Raw genomic sequence first — 19,176 nt, 5'->3', positions numbered from 1 at the left:
AAAAAAAAAAAATTTTGAATGATGCGAATGAATAAAAGTTTAATATAACAATAGCATACATATGCTTAAGGTCAAAGGTCAAACAAGAATATAAAAATGTATGCCTCATTAAATTTGTACTATGGGGTACAATCAAATAATATATACTTTATGTGTATTTATTGCTTATGAAAAATATCCCACAGAGTCCCTAAATTGAAAGGATTAGGTTTGACCTCTTCCGGACTTTATATGTATTTCAAGGTGCAGTTTATGGAAGTTAAAATATGGATGATATAAAGTTACCAGTAAAAATCTATGTATAATTTTTATAGAATTGTTTAATTAAACTGTAAACAAAATGCAAGTACGTGTACTAAAAGTCATTGCTTTTTACATGTCCAGTCCAAATACATACAAAATTTTGCTTATTTTAAACAATATTTTTTCCAACTTTTAATTTAGTTTGTGCTTATTAGATAAATTTCGAATGTCTAATTAATCCTTCATCATATATATTGCCCGACAGCTATACTCAATTGGTAATTGCAATAAAAATAAACCTTAATTGGTTATCTACCTGTCAATTCAAAGTTGACAAAAGTCAAAATATTAACAAAAGATAATAGTAACATATAATCACTATTTTAACCTCTTTTAAAAATAGATTAACAAATTATGTGAAAGTAGCATTCATAGTAGGTTTTTTTAATCAACAGCTCAGGGGAAGTTACTTATAACGATATCTCATAGTATTATGATAAATTTCAATTTTGAGTATTATAACCAAAATATTGGTTATTGAAAAAGGTTGTTTTGATGTTTGCCATGTTTTAAAAACTGAAGAAGGACATACAGATTAACGTACTGCGTATCGTTTATCAAGATAACATCTGAATTAGGTATCTACAACACGGGGGTTTACCGATAAGATACAAGAAATATATAAAGATATAAACTGAGTGGTGTACTTAATCATCCTATACATGATTACTTTGTACTCCTATCCTGTTGCATTGAAAGAATTTTGTAACATATCGGAAACTTTCCAAATCGGATATCATAACTTTGTCGTGCATAACAAGTGTGTATGAAGCCAAACTGAAGGCAGTTGTTTAAACAAAATTGAGAATAAGGTATGTTTGATTGTTCTGTTCCTATAAACCTATTCTGAAAAAAAAACATTTCAGCACTGATATCAATTATTAAACACAAGCACATCCTCCCATAATTCCCCATAAAAAATGGAACTCCAAGTGAGACGATGTCGTAGATAATAATTATTTGTATGTCCCGCGGAGAAAATGACGTCTACTTTTATTCTGTCCATCAGTCCCAGATAAGCGCGTGATGTGCACATTTAAATCACGTGGATCAGATCTAAAACTTTTATATTTTCATAGGATGTTTATCAGTACATGTACTTCATGTAAGGATATGCATTATATCAGAATTTTTTATTTCTTTAAAGATTCAGTAAAAGACGGGATGTCGAACTAGAATTTTACCTGCGTTTAGTTAAGAAGTTTAAAACAAACAAGATTTTCCTTTTTGTCGTTCTGACATATTTAATGACCTCATGTTGAAAAAGGTCAAGAAGACATAACCGATTTAAAATTCAAGTGTCTTTCTTCCGTGTTAATATTTCATTTTCCTCATAAGAAAAGTTTAATATTTACATAGATTTATCCTATACAAACAATAATATCATATATTTCTATACGTTTCGTTTTCCTCATTGAAAATGCAACTTGAACCTGTACTTCAAGTCACATAATTTATATGCATTTGGGCTATAATATTTGGTGAGACAACTATCCACTATATATCGCCCAAATAACATAGTTGTAGGCAACATTGCATTTCTGCGCCTGTCCCAAGTCAGGAGCCTCTGGCCTTTGTTAGTCTTGTATTATTTTAATTTTAGTTTCTTGTGTACAATTCGGAATTAGTATGGCGTTCATTATCACTGAACTAGTATATATTTGTTTAGGGGCCAGTTGAAGGACGCGTCCGGGTGCGGGAATTTCTCGTTACATTGAAGACCTGTTGGTGACCTTCTGCTGTTGTTTTTTTCTATGGTCGAGTTGTTGTCTCTTTGACACATTCCCCATTTCCATTCTCAATTTTAACATTAAAACATGCTAAACGATTCAAACGCCACAGAACCGACGGTCTGATTTCCGAATAAAAAAAGAACACTAAACAAATATAACAGACACGAACCATCAAACCCACTGAATTACAGGCAACTTAATTGGGACAGGCAAACATTTTCGTGAGCGCACAATAGCTAGACCTATCAGAATTGCATGGTATGACTGGAAGCTAGTACAAAATCTACAACAACTGATACATAAATCATGACTAAATTATCAATCAGTCCACTGTTCAAAACACACTATTGACTACTTGATAGTAATGCAAATGTTAGAAGTGTTATATATGTGTTACGATAATCATTTTTAAAAAATCTTTTGATTTAATGAGGGTGTACAACACTGGTATAAGTTACAGTTTCTTATTTATGATTTAAGTAAGGATTGAACACGGAGCCCATGCAGAGCTCTTGTTATCACCAAATACATTTACCATATATAGACTTGAATGTTGTTGTTTGTGAACCTGAACAACTCTTAAACTCGTTCTCCATCATTTCCACATACAGATCAACAGTAATTACTAAGATAACACTGCCACAGCTGTTGCAGGAACTTTTTTGACCGTCTTTCTAATACAAAAACAACAACAATCTCTTATTGTTTTAAATTATTTGTAGGATTATTGCAGAAACGATTAAGCTATTTACTGACCCATTACTGGTCCAAAAGTGTTCTCAATCTTATATATCATAATTATGACTTTTGACTTTGACATAAAAATCTGTTGCGATGTTAAATCGGAGTCTTAAGGGGTCATTTCGCTTCTATGAAAATTTGCTTTATTATACATACATATAACTCCATTTGTATTTTCAGTATGAAAGGTTGTGAGTTCTAACCCCGAAAGGAGGCACTCATTGTATGTCAGTTTTCTCGTTTGAATTGTTTTACATTGTCTTATCGGGGCCTTTTATAGCTGACTATGCGGTATAGGCTTTGCTTATTGTTGAAGGCCGTGCGGTGACCTATAGTTGTTAATGTCTGTGTCAGTTTGGTCTCTTGTGGACAGTTGTCTCATTGGCAATCATACCACATCTTCTTTTTTATATATAGTGCAGAAAGTGGCTTTAAACACCAACCAATATCTTTTTTTTTTAAATACTAGCAACTAGCATACATTTTCTTATTCATTCATTTTGGAACTTTTCTTAGCCTAGTATGCTCATCAGATATATTTAGACATGAAATTTCAAATGTATTAATTATCACAGTTTGTAAAACAACTATTGAAGTAGCTTTTTTGAATCAAAAGATCCATAATCATAACCTTTTTTTTATTCCATAGCATGCCTTAGAAAACTAACCTTCCAGATGTATTGTTTCATCGAAGTTGTTTAAATTTTGACCGAAAATATAAAACAGTACTTCAGATTAACTTAGTTTTGTTTTGTTTGTCTAAAGTTTTTGGCAACTATACATGTGCAAAGCGAGTCATCCTTCTAAATCAGTAAATGAAAGATTATTCAGATAAGTGACCATTTCAGAAACAGCATTTCAACTTTTCAAGCTATAAATTTAAGAAACAATCCTTACTGGTACATTGTTTTAAATTAAAAATAATTGATGCAAGCTATACTTTAATGTAGTACTAGCTAGACATTATATTCGGAATTTTTTTTGCCCAAGCAAAAGTGAGGGCTAAAATAACACGAATATAATGCCTACCCATGTTAAAACTACTATAAAGTGTAGCTTGCATCAATTATTTCGATTCTGAAGAGGACAATTAAGGTAATGTCTATGTCCAATAAGTATAAGAATATTAAGTGCATGATAATTTGATAAAATCATTATTCTGAAGAAGTCATTATACGCGTGTGCAAACAAATTTTATTGGATTTAGAGCATGGGTTTGTTCACAAAGCGAAAGAAGCACATCATATTAGAATTTAATATAATATATGAAATGACAGATGCAAAATAGGGTGGGTAACAATAGATATTGGAAGATATGGTATGACTGCCAATAAGACAACTCTCCATCCAAATAGCAATTTATAGAAGTAAACCATTATAGGTCAATGTTTGGCCTTCAGCAAACATGTTTAGTGATATATTAATATCCATGTATTACATTTGTAATTTGTAATTTATCCTTTTTTAAATTGAAACATCAAATGTTTGTGTGACTTCTACAAATAAGCTGTCCTGTCATAATACATGTATAGTGAATATAATCTTTTTTTTATACAACACAGTTTGCTGCGGTGGATTTAGGGGATACAGTGTGCTCCTCCACTTATACAGCTTCATTTACGGTATCAAGACTTTTTACTGGTTGTTCTTCAAATACTCAAAATTTATCTAGGTTTAGGACTGGGGACCCACTTTTTTCAAAATCAAGGATCAACATCTTTTCATAACTGTGCCAAGAAGGTTTGATGAAATGCCCCCAACACCACAAAAGATAGTAATTAATGCACTTTTAAAATTTGTTTCAGAAAAAGAATGACCACCATAAAAGTATTCCTTTCTCACAGTAATGAACTTGATGATCAACAACTGGTATTTGATGAAATTCTTCCAAAATTGGAAGTGTTTGAAGACTTAAACATCCTTACTCAGGATGAATTAAAACCAGGACAAATATTTTTGTCTAGTTTAACAGAATTGGTAGATAAAGTTGATAAGACACTACTATTCATCACTAAGAATGCTATGCAAAGTAGCTGGTGCAATCTAGAATTACTAATCGGTCTAGAGAGATCCCAAAGGAAACAGCAGCTTTCAGTTGTTCTTTTACTACATGGTATAGAAGAGAAAGATGTATGTATAATCATTTTTTGTTTGTTTAAACACTTAATTCAACGCTTCATTTATTCAGAAGGAATAAAAAAAATTGTTACTCATATTACACAAGTCTGGTACAGACATATTCTTTGTAATGTTATATTAATATATATAAATATTTCAATGTCAATATTTTAACATTTTTAAAAAAAGGTAACAATATGTGTCAGTCTGAATAATCTTAAACTAATAAGACCATGGATTTTTCATAGATGAATTATTAAGATTTGATCTGAAACATGGTCATTTATGAAGATTAATTTGGACAAATGCAATATATTTTTTATCAAAGATGAGACGATTAAGATCATGGTGGTAGGCGTCATACTCATCGACACAAATATGTTTATTTTAATTCTGAACTCGCCATGTATGCACTAACACCAAAATGCATGAATTTCTTTAACAGCTAGGAAAGCATCACCAATTTCAAAGTCTTTGACATTAGCTAGAACTTGACCATATGACATCACTCACTAGCTGCACTTGAGCTAGCACATTACCACAAAACTAACTTTGGTCAGGTTGTTGTCTCTTTGACACATTCTCCATTTCCATTCTTAATTTTTATTATTCTGTATTTAGTTCATTATATAAGTTTCATAGTTTAGATTTATTAAATTTTTGTAATAGATTCCACAAATTGCAGTATTACAAGAAGCTAGAAAAATTGTGTTTATGAAAGAAAATGATTCTTGGGTTACAGAGACCATTGTAAGGTTAAGAGGTATGTTGAAATATGTAATAAAGAAGCACTAAAGACATCAGCTAATACATTTACTAACAGATGTAGACAGTTTTAGAATTAAAAAATCCAAAAAAACAAGACCAGGACCTTACCCCAGACTGTTTGGTTGACACAATATCCCTCATCTTCTTTTATCATAGATGTATGTCATACAAATTAAAAGGCACAATATCCCAAGGGAACATTCAAAGTTTGTTTGTCAAAGAGACAATGAATATGTTATGACAAAAAACAAAAGACAATGAATAGACAAACAAGTTCAGAAAACATTACCCACAAAGTTACATTCAAAGCTGGATCCATTCATGTCTTTAACCCATGATTTAAATACTACTTTATATTTTATGAACATTTAATCTAATCATTATAATGTATCTTTTAAACAGTGGTTAATTTGGTTTATAGAAAACTGCCTCATGTCTAAAATTATGTTAAACTAAGAGTATAGCTAGGATGAAAAATTTTGTCCTGCATTTTTTTTTAGCTGTAATGTCTGTCCTGCCTTTTTTTCCACTCTAATCGGTCCTGCCTTTTTTTTTTTAGTTTATTCTGACTTTTTTTTTAACTAAATTGTCGTCCTGACTTTTTTTTTGCAAGTGTCACATCCTGCCTTTTGTTTTACTAAAAACTCCTGTCCTGCTAAAACAGTATGTCAATGAAAAAAGGGACAACATATGTACCACTAGCTTAGACTATAGTAGAGTGGTTTAGGTAGTTCATCTGTAATGACAACTAGGGCTGTCAATTCTGAGGTTGTGAGTTGATACCCCACTCTTGGCAAGGTGTATTTGACTCTTAATTGACTAGGATTGCTATTTTCCTGTCAAAAGTCAATGGGTACTCCAACTTCCATTACCAATGAAAATTAGTCGATGGAGTATAAAGTGTCTTGAGCTTTTTAGCTTAGATATACAATTAAAAAAAGAGTACTAATACTGTGTGTCCTTTATACTTCAAGATATTTTTTAATGAGAAGTAAAGATTAAGCTAGTACTTATTGATACTACTTTGTTGTAAGTATTGTAAACTGTTACAATTTTAGAACACACTGCAATTAATAAATAAGTGTATAAAAAATTGTTTCATTTCCTATTTCAGAAAAAGAGACTATAAAACAATTGATGCCTGCAGGAAATGTAGCTCATGGTCTGGTATGGTCACATTATGCAGGGTTACTTCAATACATCCTACCAGGTATACCTTTTATTTTAAATGAATTGTTTTAGATATAAGACGATGTGCCATGAGACAACTCTCAAGTCATAATTTGTAATTTAAGAAAAAACATTATAGGTCAAAGATGTGTGTTTTTATTGAAGATGTTTGAGCCTACAAGTGTATCTAAGTATTTCTCACTCTTTAGACTGTCAGGTGGAAGGAAGAAAACAACACATAAAAAGTCATTAGCAAAAAAAAGTTCAACTTAGTCATAATCAATGCTTGTGCATATTAACAAAAAATGTTTAGCATTACAACCTATTGCTGTTTTGTTTGAATTTCTGCCTTCTATTCTTTAATAATCTATTTAGAATTTTACCTTCTATGCCATTTGGTTTATTATTTTTTTTTTTTACAGATTTAGAAAATAATTTGAAGGAATCTGAATGGTATAAAAATCAATTAACCCCCCTTCAGAACCATGTGTCAACAAAGTTTTATGAAATGGTACCAACATCATGTACTTGCCATTTTGATCTGTCGAAAATAGATGAAAATATCAAACTGGTCACAGTTTTGGAACTTTCCAATACAATTAGAGGGGGAAACGTTAGAAAACTTGCAGTCCAAGTTTACAGTGTTACTGATGGTGACCAGGTGAATAACTATGAATGGTATCTTTATTGAGGAGCTATGATTATCTAATTTTTTCTACAATCTTATCTCTTTCATAATCAATGAAAATTTGAGCTCCTGTCCAAGCTGGTAAAACTTCTCAATAGGGTTCATGTTTGTATGTTTATCAAAACCTTTTTAAAGGTCATTACTTACAGTAAATGGACTATGTCACAGATTTTGCTAAAATGTTGCATACAACTAACTCTGTCTCCTTTAGTCCAGTCAATCTAGCATAAATTTGACCCTAACCTTGATGTAATTGCAACAGAAGCTTTTTATACGACCGCAAAAATTGAAAATTTATTGGTCGGATATTGGTATCACGTTGGCGTCGTCGTCCGAAGACTTTTGGTTTTTGCACTCTATCTTTAGTAAAAGTAAATAGAAATCTATGAAATTTAAACACAAGGTTTATGACCATAAAAGGAAGGTTGGGATTGATTTTGGGTGTTTTAGTCCCAACAGCTGATGAGTCTTATGTAGACGAAACGCGCGTCTGGCGTATAAAATTATAATCCTGGTACTTTTGATAACTATTTACACCACTGGGTGGATGCCACTGCTGGTGGACGTTTCGTTTCCGAGGGTATCACCAGCCCAGTAGTCAACACTTCGGTGTTGACATGAATATCAATTATATGGTCATTTTTATAAATTTTCTGTTTACAAAACTTTGAATTATTCGAAAAACTAAGGATTTTCTTACCCCAGGAGTAGATTACCTTAGCCGTATTTGGCACAACTTTTTGGAATTTTGGATCCTCAATGCTCTTCAACTTTGTATTTGTTTGGCTTTTTAACTATTTTGATCTGAGCGTCACTGATGAGTCTTATGTAGACGAAACGCGCGTCTGGCGTATAAAATTATAATCCTGGTACTTTTGATAACTATTTAGGAATTAAGGGCCACAAAAGGCTCAAATAAGCATTTTTCTTGGTTTTCGTACAATAACTTTAGTATAAGTAAACAGAAATCTATGAAATTTTAACATAAGGTTTATAACCACATAAGAAAGGTTTTGGATTGATTCTGGGAGTTTGAGTCCCAACAGTATAGAAATTAGGGGCCAAAACGGGTCTCAAATAAGCATTTTTCTTGGTTTTTGCATAATAACTTTAGTATAAGTTCATAGAAATCTATGAAATTTTAACACAAGGTTTATGACCTTGACAACGAATTAGGGACCAAACGGGGCCAAAATTAAACTTTGTTTGATTTCATCAAAAAATGAATTATTGGGATTCTTTTATATGCCAAATCTAAACGTGACTGTATTCAGATTCCTAATTTTTAGTCCTGTTTTCAAATTGGTCTAAGGTCCAAAATTAATCTTAGCTTGATTTTAACAAAAACTGAATTCTTGGGGTTCATTTATATGCTGAATTTAAATTGTTGGTCCAAATCGGGGTCCAAAATTATCATATTAAGTATTGTGCAATAGCAAGACATTTTCAATTGCACAGTATTCCGCAATAGCAAGAAATCTTCAATTGCACAGTATTGTGCAATAGCAAGAAATTTTCAATTGCACAGTATTGCGCAATAGCAAGAAATCTTCTATTGCACAGTATTGCGCAATAACAAGAAATATCTAATTGCACAATATTGCAGAAAAGCAAGAAATTTTCCATTGCACAGTTTTACGCAATAGCAAGAAATATTCAATTGCACAGTATAGTCCCGTTTTTAAATTGGTCTACATTAAGGTCAAAAGGGTAAAAAAATAAACTTTGTTTGATTTCTACAAAAATTGAATATATGGGGTTCTTCAATATTCTGAATCTAACCATGTATTTAAATTTTTAATATTTGGGCCCGGTTATCAAATTGGTCCACATTGAGGTCTAAAGGGTCTAAAATTGAACATTATTTGATTTTCAAAAAATTAATTCTTAGGGTTCTATGATATGCTGACTCTAACCATGTATTTTGATTTTGGATATTGGACCATAATAGGTAAATGTCCCATTTAAAATTTTTAAGTTTTTAAGTTTAAGCTCTCAGACCACATTCATTCTGTGTCAGAAACCTATGTTGTGTCAATTATTTAATCACAATCCAAATTCAGAGCTGTATCAAGCTTAATTGGTGTGTCCATACTTGCCCCAGCTGTTGAGCGTTCGTTCGACCTCTGCGGTCGTATAAAGCTGCGCCCTGCGGAGCATCTGGTTCAGTAAAAGTAATTAAGCATAAATTCTTCTTTTTGTGGTTTAAAGTTTCTTTAAACAAGGTAGATGTCAAACAAATATAATTTTCATACTAAAGTATATAAACTATACCAAATATTAACATTATTTATTTTAAATGGTCACAAAGCCATATATTTGCAATTTCTTTAATGAGAAATGTGCAAAAAAATACCCATAACACTTCGGTTTTGTACATTTCATGAGCAGAAGATTATATTATTGAGTCAAATAAGAATTATAACCTCATCAAAGTATCATATTTTACATGAATTTAAAGAAAATCAACCAAAAACTGACAAAAAAATGACTCATTTTTGCGGAGTTATCTTCCTTTCTAATGTTAATTTGCATGAGAAATTAAAAATGCAAAATGTTAGCTTTCGTCAAGTTAGATTTTATGGGACCTTTTTCTGTGTATATTTGGGGCACTAATGCTATAGATTAGAACTAAAACATTTTCTGTTGCAATTAGTTTGAGGTTCAAACTTAGTTTGACTGGACTATAATTTGAACTTTAACTAAAAAACAAAAAAAGTTTTTTTTACTGATATTAGGCATTTTACAAATGTTCGCTTATTTTGAAAGAATTCAACCAGTTAAATTCCAGATAATAAAAGAGATAAATGCATTTGTTTTTTGATTTTCAGTTATCTTTTAACGCGCCAAGGTTGTAAGCAAAATTTTAGCAGAAATTGTGGCATAACCAATTTACTATTCCTTGACCTTAAATCGTTTCCATAGGGCCACTATATCATTTTGTGCTTGCATGAGACCTTGTATGTGAATAAAGTAAAACACGCCTATGTTTTAACTTTTTGCTTTCATTTATTAACCCATTTGAAAAAAAGTCTATGCAAAATTGCAGAGATGACTTAAAATAAAAACCAGTATGAGTTAAAAAATGAAAGATGTGGTATGATAATATGATTGATAATGAGACAACACTACACCGGAGCATTTTACAAAATTCCAAGATGTCCTGAAGTATGGTTATATTGTGTAGTCCGATTGTTTTTTTAAACTGTTTTAGGAAATTCAGCTTATTTTTTTTTTTTTTTATCTATTATAGATTTTACAAAAAAAATGTTTCACAATAAATGTACCAAGCACTCATAATTTTCTTACCCCAGGAGTAGATTACCTTAGCCGTATTTGGCACAACTTTTTGGAATTTTCGGTCCTCAATGCAACTAAGGATTTTCTTACCCCAGGAGTAGATTACCTTAGCCGTATTTGGCACAACTTTTTGGAATTTTCGGTCCTCAATGCTCTTCAACTTTGTATTTGTTTGGCTTTTTAACTATTTTGATCTGAGCGTCACTGATGAGTCTTATGTAGACGAAACGCGCGTCTGGCGTATAAAATTATAATCCTGGTACTTTTGATAACTATCATATTGTATATTGTGTTTGGTCATGTTTTTCAAATACCTTTTTAGACATATTTCTGCATTTGTGAATACCCAAATGCTATAGGGGCAATGAAAGCAATGGAAGATCACCATTTAGCAAAGTTTAGTATAGATGACAAGAAGTTACAGTTAGCAAGGTTTTACTATACCATGAACTCTGTGATAAACCACTTTGACATATCTAGAAATAAAGCAAGAGTTGTTCTTTTCAATGGTAATTTACACAAATTTTAAAATTATAATACAAAATAGTCTTAATATTGATGATAGTAGTAATAAATGAAAATGATAAATTTTTGCACATTATATCAATAAAAAGGGACTTGGCATCCTGTGGTGCTAGTCCTTGTTATATGTAAAAAGTAAAATCACAAAAATACTGAACTCCGAGGAAGGAAAATTCAAAACGGAAAGTTTTGAAAATGAGTTAGCAAACCCAAGTAACACAAATAACCAAATAAACTCATCATAGATACCAGGACTAAATTAAGTATACGCCAGACGCGCGTTTCGTCTACAAAAGACTCATCAGTGACGCTCAAATCCAAAAAAAGTTAAAAAGGCCAAGTAAAGTACGAAGTTGAAGAGCATTTAGGACCAAAATTCCTAAAAGTTTTGCCAAATACAGCTAAGGTAATCTATGCCTGAGGTAGAAAAGACTTCTGGAGATATTTTTTATCTATAAAGTGTCTATTTACAATATATCTAGTGTTTGATACAACATAAAAAACAAGCCATTCCTGCCAAATATAAATCGCCTCCTGTCTAAAATTTTCCAGTCTAAACAGACTCTGCAAAGTGCAGACATTTTTTGTTTTATAAACTCTAATGTAGCATAAAAAATGATTATGAAATCACCTAATTTGTTTTTACAGATGAAACTGAGAAAGTGTCTGAAGTTTTAGTAAAAGCAATAAAACAAGATTTACAATTAACTGAAAAAGTAATGCCAAAGGTTTGTATTAAAGTTTAACTTGTTTTCCCTTCACAATAGTGTTCACCTGCTAAAACATACTGAAACATTGATTAGGTATTTATGAATTTTGGCTAAAAATACACACCATTGTCCTTGACACAGATAAGTACAGGCACTATAATAGAGTTGGACACAGTTAACAGATTGAAAATATGATTTTGTCCCCTTTAACACCTTAATTTGAATTGTAAAAGACATGCAATAGTTATTAAAGTCATACAAAGTGGAATCAAATAAGGCAATGAGAACCAATATTTTATGGCTGCAGCCTTTTTGTTGTTTCTAGTTCTATGATGTTTTACTTTAATTATGACTTTAAGTTTTATTTAAAATGTACAGTTTCTATCTATAATTTAGAGACACTTTCATCTACGGCAACACACATCATATAAATAGTATTGATATATTGATCATTTTCAGGAAAGCCCAATCAGACCTAAGTTAGAAGAATTAGAACCTACACCAGAACTTGAATACCAATATCAGGTTTATATAGCTCATTCTGAAGACACAGAAGACAAACAGAGTGCCAAAGAAATTATTGAATATCTGGAACAGAAGGGGATACACAGTATTCTGAAAAATCCTGACAGCCAAAATGATCCAGATGTGAAGTCTAATACACTAATCAAAGCTGTACAGAATTGTAGATGGTTTATTTTTCTGATGACCCAGAATTCAGTTAAAGACAAGATGCTACAGCTGAGGGTACTAGCTGCGCTCCATGATGGTATCCTCAAAAGGAGGGTAAGGGTAATCCCTGTGGTAGATAGACGGAATGACATCTACATACCTGATGCTCTACAGTGGGTTACTTATGTACCTTATAATGGACAAACAAAATCTCATCTTAAAAGTCTACACAATATTGTCAGTGGTAAGTGCCTGTTATTCATCAAAGAAAGATAAACTTTTATAGTTTTTGTTTGGTTTACTTTGTTTGTTATAAGTGTATAATACAAATTTCAATGCACACAACACATATTAAAAGAGTTAATAATCGTTCATCAGGTCATGCTCAAAAATCAAAAGGTCAGGACACGATATAAATGAAAAAACGTAACTTGTATACCTAATTTTTCCATTTGTAAAGGGGCATAACTCATGAACATAAAAAGAGGGCCACAAAATTTCAAACTTGATCTCTGCATTGTGTATGAGTTTCATAACATTTGGTTGAGGCAAGCTTAAGTCAGAAAATTTAAACAAACAATTTGTAAATGTTTCCATTTGTAAAGTAGCATAACACTAGAATGGTAAAAGTGATGACACCAAATTTCAAATTGATCTTTGTTTTGTGGTAATAAGCATTGTATATTAGTTTCATAATATCAGGTTGATATAAAAAAAGAAGATGTGGTATGATTGCCAATGAGACAACTATCCACAATAGACCAAAATGAAACAGACATTGACAACTATAGGTCACCATACGGCCTTCAACAATGAGCAAAGCCCATACCGCATAGTCAGCTATAAAAGGTCACGATAAGACAATGTAAAACAATTCAAACGAGAAAACTAACGGCCTTATTTATATAAAAAAAAACCAAAAAAACAAAAAAAAACGAAAAACAAATATGAATCACCAACTAAAGTAAGACAACAGAAACGAAAAATTCATTAATTTTTCCATTTGTAAAGGGGCATCACTCTTGAATGGTAAAAATGACGCCACAAAACGTCGAACTTGATCTGTGTTTTGTGGTAAAAAGCATTGCATAGCATTTAGTTGAGGCAAACTTAAGTTAAAGAACGGAAACAAATATTTTAATATTTCAGAATTTTTTCCATTTGTGATGGGACATAACTCTGACAGGTCTGTAAACAATTGGTTTTGTTTTAGGAGAAGATTTTCCATTGAAAACAGAAATGTTACTACCTGCTGGTGATGTAGCCAATGGACTTGCCTGGGGTTATGTTGTTAATTATCTAAGAGTTATCCTACCTGGTAAGATTATAAATATAATATGAGAGAAAGAGCATAGTTTGTCAGTATGAGTGACTGTTGTGATGACAAGGAATATAAAAAGCTACTTTCATGAACTGAATATAATTTGTTTATCTTACACAAAACATTATTTTCAAAAAAGTATAAGAAAGGGATGCACATGTAGCCCAAGCCCCTCCTTCGTTTGGAGCTACATTTATAACTAATGCAAAGGCTTTTATAAATGTTCCTGGTTGACTCAAAACTTTGCCTAGCTTGACATTAACATGTAAAACACAATTCCTTTGTGTTTCTTGTTTCAAATTTAAATAAGAGAAAAAGAGAAAGTTGAACAAACATATTTTCAGATAAGATATGCTTTGATGATTTTGAGTATTTTCTTTTTTTACAGATGCTTTAAAAAACATTGAACAGTCTTTTAAGAAAAAGAATGTAAGCGATTATAAATGTCCTGAAACTCTGTTTATAATAATACCAAAGAGTTGTGATGCTAAAGGTGTGATGAAAGACAAAGATAACAGAATTACTAATTTTACAACTACTCCTGATATTCATCCTTTTGGTGGAAGTAGACCGTTTTCTTGTCAAATATATAAAATTACTGATCAACCGGTAAGTCTGTTTTCATACTAATTCTTACTTTAAATTCTGGGAAAATAATTTTGTGAAAGAAACAGAATATGACCAGTGTGCACGGAGGATCTAGAATATAATGATACGATAACTGATTATTAAATGCCTGTGTATGTATATGAAATTATTAACATTGTTTGATTGACAACTATATAACCAATGAGAATCATTGAATAATTACTTATGGCATTGAAAACTTATCTTTATTGAGGACTATCACAAATTGCCAAGTCTTGTTTTAGTATCTAGAGGAAAATTGAGGGATTAGACCCATAAATGATTAATACTTCCTATTCCTAACATTGTCATTGGTGCCCTCTTCTTTTTAAATCCTGAATCGGCTTCTGGGAACTGTATAAATATATCTATCATGCCAAAAAATATTGAAACACGATTCTTGAAAAAATATGATTCCTTCATAAATAATATTATGGAAAAAGCTGGGTGGGTATAACATTCAGTTTATTATTATATTCCATTTTCTTTGTCCCTCTATCTATCTGTGTAAATTGTGTCTAGCATAGAAATATTTTTGAATGCCATGTAAATTATTATTGATACATGGTATTAGTGATGCTCGCCATTAGCAGAAGATGTTTGCCTCAAAGGTCAAGGTCAAAAACTTAGTTTGGTGTGTCCAACAGAATGTTTGTTTGAATGCCATGAAGATGCTATTGATGCTTAAAATTAATGTTGACCATGACCATAGGGTATTTGGGATTAAGGTGGGATGTTTGCCTTATTTTTCAGATCAGTACTTTGTATATTGAGATGAGTCAATAAATGTGTAATGTGATATCATTTGGCAAGATTTGCTACAAATTCCTCTAGATAGATAATTCCTTTAGATAGAATTATATTTTGCCTATGCTTAATGTTGTTCATATGTAGTTTACCTTCAATATAAGTTGACTAGCCAAAGTTTTTTTCTGATTACAGCAAAAGAAATTCAGTATTTATTCAATATTTTTTCTTTAAACATGTCCTATACCAAGTCAGGAATATGGCCATTGTTATATTATAGTTTGTTTCTGTGTGTGTTACATTTTAACGTTGTGTTTCCGTTGTGTCGTTTGTTTTCTCATGAGTGTGAATTCACAATACTATAAGACGTGTCACGGTACTTATCTATCCCAAATTCATGTGTTATTTGGTTTTGATGTTATATTTGTTATAGGTTTTTGTCTAATGCTTAGTCCGTTTCTGTGTGTATGTGTTACATTTTAATGCTGTGTCGTTGTTCTCCTCTTATATTTAATTCATTTTCCTCAGTTTTAGTTTATTACCCCGTTTTTGTTTTTTGTCCATGGATTTATGAGTTTTGAACAGCGGTATACTTCTGTTGTCTTCAGACTTGGGGTCAATTACATTGGAATGTAATTAATTAAATTACACATTACATTGCAAAAATGGTCAATTACACTAATTACACATTACACAGTTTTTGAAATGTAATTAATTAAAATTACAATTACTTTACTAAAGTAATTAATTAAATTACACATTACATTTCATCATGATATTTTTTTAAATATTTTACATGTTTACATAATGCATGTGTAAAATAGTCATGTAAGCAGAGTTTAAGTGTTGCATTTGATAATCATTTAATATAGTTATTTTAATGTTTTGTCAATAAGTCTGAATCTTCCGGTCTGAAAAAAGCAATTGTAAATAGTCTTTCGACAGGAGCTATTGTTGTGCGCTAGATATTGCTTGATCAGGACATGGAAGTTTTATGATTAGAAGATCATTTTATTGATAGGAGAGGGAATTTGTTCATATTAACTTGCCAATACATCAAGGGGTATTTTGACATCTCAGAAATGAACTCATTTGAATTAAACATAATATGAATAAAGAAATTATAAATGAATTTAAATTTTTTTTTTATTTTACTTTAAAAATATTAAAAAGTGTGCTTGTCACAATATTGAAAATAATTTTCAGTACAAACAATGTATATAATGTCCAAATATTAGCAATATTTTGCTAATTAGATAAAATATATGTAATAGTGGCATTGCCCCTGGACATTTTAATCTGATTAATTGCTGTTTGTTTTTACAGCTGTTAATTTTTATTTCTATAATCCTTTTGTGTATACTTATTTGACAAAATGATTGTATGCAGTGATTTAAATTCTAAATGAACTGTCTCAGAAAGATGTTTCACAGTGACACATTTTATTGTTTTTATTAACAAGGTGTTTATTACTTATCAATCAATTAAGTTTTGATCTTTCTTAAAAACTGAACAACCCTTATATATGATTATCACATTTTTAAAATTATAAGACTATTCCAAAAAAATCTGTAGGTTAAATGAATGATATAAAAACTTCAGAATAAATAACAGACTTCATAAAAATTATTAAAAAAAGCATTGATATTAATATTTGAAAAATACAAATAATTTTACAATTTATATTATTAAACACAAATCCTTAACTGTAACACAATAAAAGTACATGTAATTGAAATGTAATTCAAAAGTAATTGAGCATTACATGCTTTTTTCAATGTAATTAATTAAATTACCATTACATGTAATTAAAAAAATGCTCAATTACACATTACATTCAATTACATGGAAAATTGTAATGCATTACACTTAATTACCATTACATTTTTAATTACCCCATCCCTGGTTGTCTTTATTTAATTATTTATTTGAGTACAGGTACCCAATAAGTTTTTTCCTGTTATTACTTTTCCACATTTATTAAGTTTGGAATAAACATATTTGCATATAAAATTTATTTTACAGGACAAATATTTTATTGGACAATATGCTGCACCTATAACATGTTTACATGAGATGAAGGAATGGAGAATAGCTGGTGTCACTGCAGACACAATTTTATCAGAAGCATACAATTTTTATCAATTGGTTAAAAATCTTATGGAGTCAGCTGATCCTCAAAAAGCCAAATGTTGTGAATTTATTTATTTTGATGGTGAGTTTTCCTATTCATTTTATACATTTAAGTAAGATTGATTAGTACAATTGACAAATAAGAAGTTCTTTGTTGTACAGTCAGTCATCGTCCATATGATTATGAATATAATTTTGATATTTTTATGCCCCATTTATTGGCATTATGTTTTCTGGTCTGTTCGTCTGTCCGTCTGTTTGTTTGTTCGTTTGTCCGTCCTTCCGTACGTCTATCTGTCCCGCTTCAGGTTAAAGTTTTTGGTCGATGTAGTTTTTGATGAAGTTGAAGTCAAATCAACTTGAAACTTAGTACACATGTTTCTTATGATATGATCTTTCTAATTTTACTGCCAAATTGGATTCCCCTCCCATTTTCACGGTCTACTGAAGGCAGGTTTAATGACAGAACTTGATTTTGAATTGAGGAAATAAAGACCAAGTAAAGGAGTGATGTTGGAGAACTACTTTATCATTATTCGCAAAGAAATAGAATGTATTAAATATGATTTTGTATACCTTTTAATTTGTTTCTACTAACCACTTAAATCTATATATAACTTTTAAATTGAGGATACGACTTAAATCTGAGCCTTAAAAACTTGTAAATTGAGTATGTAATGTACAATACAACATAAGAATACACATATATTTTTGAAGCCTCAGTTGTTTCCTTGAATAAACTCAAATGTACCTTTATTTTGATGTTTCAGATGAAAAAGAGTCTTTGGCTGAAATAATGGAAGCAAAGATTATTTAAATAACAACTTCATAGAAATTGTGCTTATACTTAGCATGCAGGTTTGATGAACATACACATTTTATCTTCGTCATGCATATGATGCATACTCACAATGGATTATACTTGTTCAAATAGCTGAAAAAAATGATTTTATGTGTCAACTGCATAGTACATAGTAAAATAAACACATTGACATAACAGTGTCCTTTTAACCTATGGCCTATTTATTTTACAGTTGTCATCATATTTTTCTTCTTACTGTAAATTCAATAATATATTTTTTTTACTTATAGTCTTTTTTCTTTCTTCGGTTTCTTTGCCTTGTATAAATAAAAACAGATGATATTTAAAGACACTATACTCAAATTTCTAAATATATCTTTATGAAAGATGTATCATTTGAATTATTCTCGAACTCGGAGTTTTAAGGGACATAAAAGATTCTATTTATGGTTTATATTAGGTGCTTTGAATGGATCTAAACGACTGTTTTGCATACAATCACTGGGAGTTAACTTAACTGAACTTCCCGGATACATGTTTGCTTGTATCCAAATGATAACCACTATTTATTATTCTTATCTGGAGGTTTTATATAAATTGAACAGATGCTATTTTATAATTTGCTCAAAAGATGTGTTTACTTCACAACAAAAGTATAAAAGTCTGAAAAGACCAGTTTTTGTCTTGATTTGCATGAACCTTTATTCGACATTCTCCAAAAGTATGACTTGTGTCTTAATTTTTCTTGACAAATTCTCATTTATATCAAATTTGTATGAAAATTACTTGACATATTCTTGACATTCTGAATATGGTCTTAA

The 19,176-nt window shown here is 30.8% G+C and overlaps 1 protein-coding gene across 1 annotated transcript; it reads left to right on the top strand.

Annotated features, from left to right (window-relative positions):
- Nucleotides 1-934: 934 nt before the first annotated feature.
- LOC139516816 (uncharacterized) lies at nt 935-18,548 on the top strand. Its single transcript, XM_071307141.1, has 12 exons — nt 935-1,115; nt 4,583-4,907; nt 5,565-5,658; nt 6,778-6,873; nt 7,256-7,494; nt 11,144-11,330; nt 11,992-12,071; nt 12,513-12,969; nt 13,939-14,043; nt 14,435-14,655; nt 17,446-17,635; nt 18,324-18,548. The coding sequence occupies exons 2-12, from the start codon at nt 4,590-4,592 to the stop codon at nt 18,368-18,370; spliced, it is 2,034 nt and encodes a 677-aa protein (XP_071163242.1). The 5' UTR covers nt 935-1,115; nt 4,583-4,589; the 3' UTR covers nt 18,371-18,548.
- The last annotated feature ends 628 nt before the right edge of the window (nt 18,549-19,176 follow it).

Source organism: Mytilus edulis, chromosome 3 (genome assembly GCF_963676685.1).
Source record: "Mytilus edulis chromosome 3, xbMytEdul2.2, whole genome shotgun sequence".
In the NCBI taxonomy this organism is placed as follows: Eukaryota; Metazoa; Mollusca; class Bivalvia; order Mytilida; family Mytilidae; genus Mytilus; species Mytilus edulis.
The sequence above is the reverse complement of the archived record's forward strand: the minus strand, read 5'-3'. Positions and strand labels throughout refer to the sequence as shown.

What these genes read in the sequence shown, in the direction of transcription:
- LOC139516816 (XM_071307141.1), top strand. Translation starts at nt 4,590, where the DNA reads ATGACCACCATAAAAGTATTCCTTTCTCACAGTAATGAACTTGATGAT. An exon ending in TCTAAGAGTTATCCTACCTG is followed by an intron (nt 14,044 to 14,434) that starts GTAAGATTATAA and finishes CTTTTTTTACAG; the next exon opens with ATGCTTTAAAAAACATTGAA. An exon ending in ATAAAATTACTGATCAACCG is followed by an intron (nt 14,656 to 17,445) that starts GTAAGTCTGTTT and finishes TTTATTTTACAG; the next exon opens with GACAAATATTTTATTGGACA.